At 38.3% G+C, this 3609-nt stretch overlaps 1 protein-coding gene across 1 annotated transcript; it reads right to left on the bottom strand.

Annotated features, from left to right (window-relative positions):
- Nucleotides 1-448: 448 nt before the first annotated feature.
- Nucleotides 449-2081, bottom strand: LOC149375471 (uncharacterized). Its single transcript, XM_089589139.1, has 3 exons — nt 2054-2081; nt 1075-1592; nt 449-970 (listed from the first exon to the last, which is right to left on the bottom strand). The coding sequence occupies exons 1-3, from the start codon at nt 2079-2081 to the stop codon at nt 449-451; spliced, it is 1068 nt and encodes a 355-aa protein (XP_089445265.1).
- Nucleotides 2082-3609: the final 1528 nt, after the last annotated feature.

Raw genomic sequence — 3609 nt, forward strand, 5'->3', positions numbered from 1 at the left:
ATAAACTGGTGTAAATCATCTAGTGAACTGTTTTATAAGTAATTTTAGTCACTGGCTAATTTTTTTCATTACTAACATACCTTAGTGATCAAATAGATTGAAAAATTAAAAAGTTTGTTATAAAAAATTTAATAATAGTGAATAATAAATCAAAAATAAAAAGTAGCTTTATCCAGATACCTTTTTCCAGAAGATCTGCGGAAACTTTTTTGGCAGCATCCAGTCGTTCTTCAGATAGGCGGAAAGGGCGCTTAAAGGTTGGGCGTCCTGTGGTGCTGATTGAGTGCTTCACTGGTAGTCCTGGGGGCTGGACAGAAGTGCTGCTTGGCTTGAACAGGTCTGCGAATTCTTTGCACAGCTCAGCATACTTTTGTACGAAGGTGCTACTGTTTTCGTAGAAATGAGTGACTGTTGAAACCGATTACAGAGGCATCCTGTCAAGGACTCCCTACAAGGCGAGGCCGCTGAGGGGATCTGTAAGCCTGGCGGCTTCAAGATCGAGTAAGAGCCCGTAATTCATCAGAAAATCCGCACCAATAATACCGTGTAGCACGTTGGCAATGGTGAAGGTGCAATTGAAATCTCTTCGGAGACCTAGGTTGAGCGACAGCTTGTGTGTGCCGAAGGTCTGGATAGTCGACTGGTTGGCGGCGTATAGCATGATTGGCTGCTGTGGTAGCTTTTCTTGGACTGTTGACATTAGCAAGAGCAGTAGGACCGAGCCAGTGTCCACGAGAAAGCGTAGGTTAATGCGCTTGTCGCACATGTGTAGGCGGTTTTCAGTGGTGCGTATGCTCACCTCTGCCACCTGATCCAAAGGTGGCATTAAGCGTTTCCCTGTCCCAGTGCGATGGGTGCACGGTAGGAGCAGGGCTTCATGCAGCGTATGGCTGCTGCTCCATGCTTGTTGTGGTACCAGCACCGGGAAGGCGAGGTTGGCGTGGCTGCGGGTGACTGAGAACGGCCTCGGCTGTGGGAGCGGAAATTCCGTCCATGACAGTTGTTGTTGTTATTGTTGTTGTTGTTGTCGTTGTTGTTGTTGTTGTTGGTGTTGTTGTTGTTGTTGTTGTTTACCGTGGGCTGCTCGAGTTGCTGGCGTGTAAGCGCGGTGAAGTGCGCTTTTGCGAGCCTAAAGGCGGCGACTTCCTGAGTGAGGTCCGGATGTCCGGCTTGACCTGTAGGGAAACTAATGGAACGTGGTGCGTGACTCACAGGCATTACAGAGGTTCCGGTTTTCAGCAGTTTATCAGCGGCCTCTGCGAGCTTGGGCATGTCAGCGTGTTCAAGCACTCGAAGCAGCATGGCAGCGTTAGGCGGTAAAAGGTCTAGCCACCTGACCTTGAGGGCTTCGTCTGTAAAGTTGGCACTAGCGTGGCTTTTGAGGTTGCGCCATAGTTGAGATGGTTTCATGTCACCAAGCTGTAGACCTGAGAGCACCATTTGTAGCTGCTTCTCGCGCGAATCGGACGTCCTAGAGAGAATTGCTTCTTTGATTGTCGTGTATTTGTCAGTCTCAGGCAGGTCGCTGATGATGTCTGCAAGCTGATCAATGGCGTCGCTGTCAAGTAAGCTGACGATGAGGTTGTACTTCGCTGCATCGTTGACGACATTGTGCAAAAGTCTCACATATTTTTTCAAGTTTAACAGGCATGGATTCAAAATTTTCGGTAGGGCCAGAGTGCATGAGCTTAGCGTAAAATTTAACTCTCAAAATTTTTAATGGTACAACTTCGACGCAGTAAAAAGAGAACGACATTAACAGGAATCTTTTAGCCTTTGAAAATCATAGTATTTCATGGCTGCAAAGTGAAAAATAAAACGAGCTTTGAATGCCCAGGAAATCAAGATGCCCCTGAAGAAAACCACCAATGCGCAGTTTTTAAAAAATAAATTAAGTTGGGCCAGCCTATTTGCTTGCTTATTAAAAATAAACGTGTAATTAACATTATTGAGAGAAATAAGGAAAGAAATGCTATATTCTAAAAGCTTGAGGGAATTTTAATAAAGCTGATGTCAAGTGGAACTCTGCCACGAGTTAAATTGACGAAAATACCTGTAAAATAAGGTGGTCTTTCGAGCATATTTAATTTAATACATCCCTTTAAAGTCTCTTAAAATTTTTTGGGTACGTCTTTGCATGAACTTGTGGCAATAAGCGTAAAAATCTAAGCCTTCGGCACTTTTGAGATTAAGAATTAAAGTGTGTTCAAACAGATGTAACCACATCTTATAAGTGATAATTTTTTCGATGGCCATAGCTGCAACGATGAAGTTACCCCCACATTTGATACAGCCAGATTTGTAAAATACAACATCAGTAGAGTCTAACTACTTCCAGAAAAATTTTTTTACGAACTACCACAGAAAAAGTAGGTTTCCACACAAAAATACACTCTCAAGTATTATGAATAAGTCACCAGCATATAGGGAAAACATAAACACATCTTGTATTACAACGCTATACGTAGAATCAGCGTTAAATTGAAGCTGCCGCTGACGTTGCTTTTTGTTGTTGCTTTTATTCCTTATTATATCACCACAATGTTGTTTTTAACCATATTAAATCTTAAATTATAGTTGTACATGAATTCAGGAACGATCTTGAAGAAAATTCGTAGGATTTATACGCTTGTACTCGTATTATTTAAGTAGACAGTAAAAGATTCTAATACGCTTATCTAACAATGGATGCCAAGTGCGTAACTACATTATTTTGGTTCTGTCTGTTCATTGCTTTGCTGTTATGTATTTTTTCTACCCCAAATTAAATGTTTATTACTTGAAAATTAAGTGGTAGCTAGTGAATTATTTGATTCTTATTTTGTGATGCTATTTTTTTCAATGTTTCGAAAAATGTTTAAAGTGCAAATAAGCTTTTTTCAAAAAAATTACAGTATTTTTACAAAATAAAAAAAGAAAAGTAGATTTATTTAATTTAATATACACATAAGATGAGTGACAAAATTACTACTTTAGTTTAGCTTTAGAATATAACCTATAACTAATACTTAAATTCAACTCTCAGTTTTAGCAATTACTATTATAGAAGTATCAGCAATCTAAGAAAGAAAATAATGTACGATAGTATAAAAACAATATTTTTTTAATTTTAAGTAGAAGGTTGTGAAATCGTAGTAATGATTTTAAATATATATATATATATATATATATATATATATATATATATATATATATATATTCACACATACACACACATACATAACTATATATATATATATATATATATATATATATATGAATATATATATATATATATATATGCACTTCTTTAAGGGGGCTCCTACGACTACTGCTGAGGTCAAAGACTAACAAAAAATAAAGTTTTGTTTTTTAATAAACAAATGTGTCTGAAAATCATTATGATATTTTTAATAACGCATGAAGTGGAAAAAATAATATTTATGTGTGTAGTTTAACTTTGTACGAAAAATTAATTATTGTTTTGACCAGTCTAGTGCATACGAGGGTACGCCACCCATAGAGGTATAAGAATAGAGGGGAAAAGCGCTATACTAACCCATTAGCGGCAGCGACAGCATAACTAAGTCAAACGGGGCATCTGTCCTTGTTGCCAAAGCCACGTTATTG

The sequence above is a fragment of the Copidosoma floridanum genome, unplaced genomic scaffold (assembly GCF_036245765.1).
Source record: "Copidosoma floridanum isolate Cflo_tuat_1 unplaced genomic scaffold, Cflo_Japanese_pri ptg000007l, whole genome shotgun sequence".
Lineage (NCBI taxonomy): Eukaryota > Metazoa > Arthropoda > Insecta > Hymenoptera > Encyrtidae > Copidosoma > Copidosoma floridanum.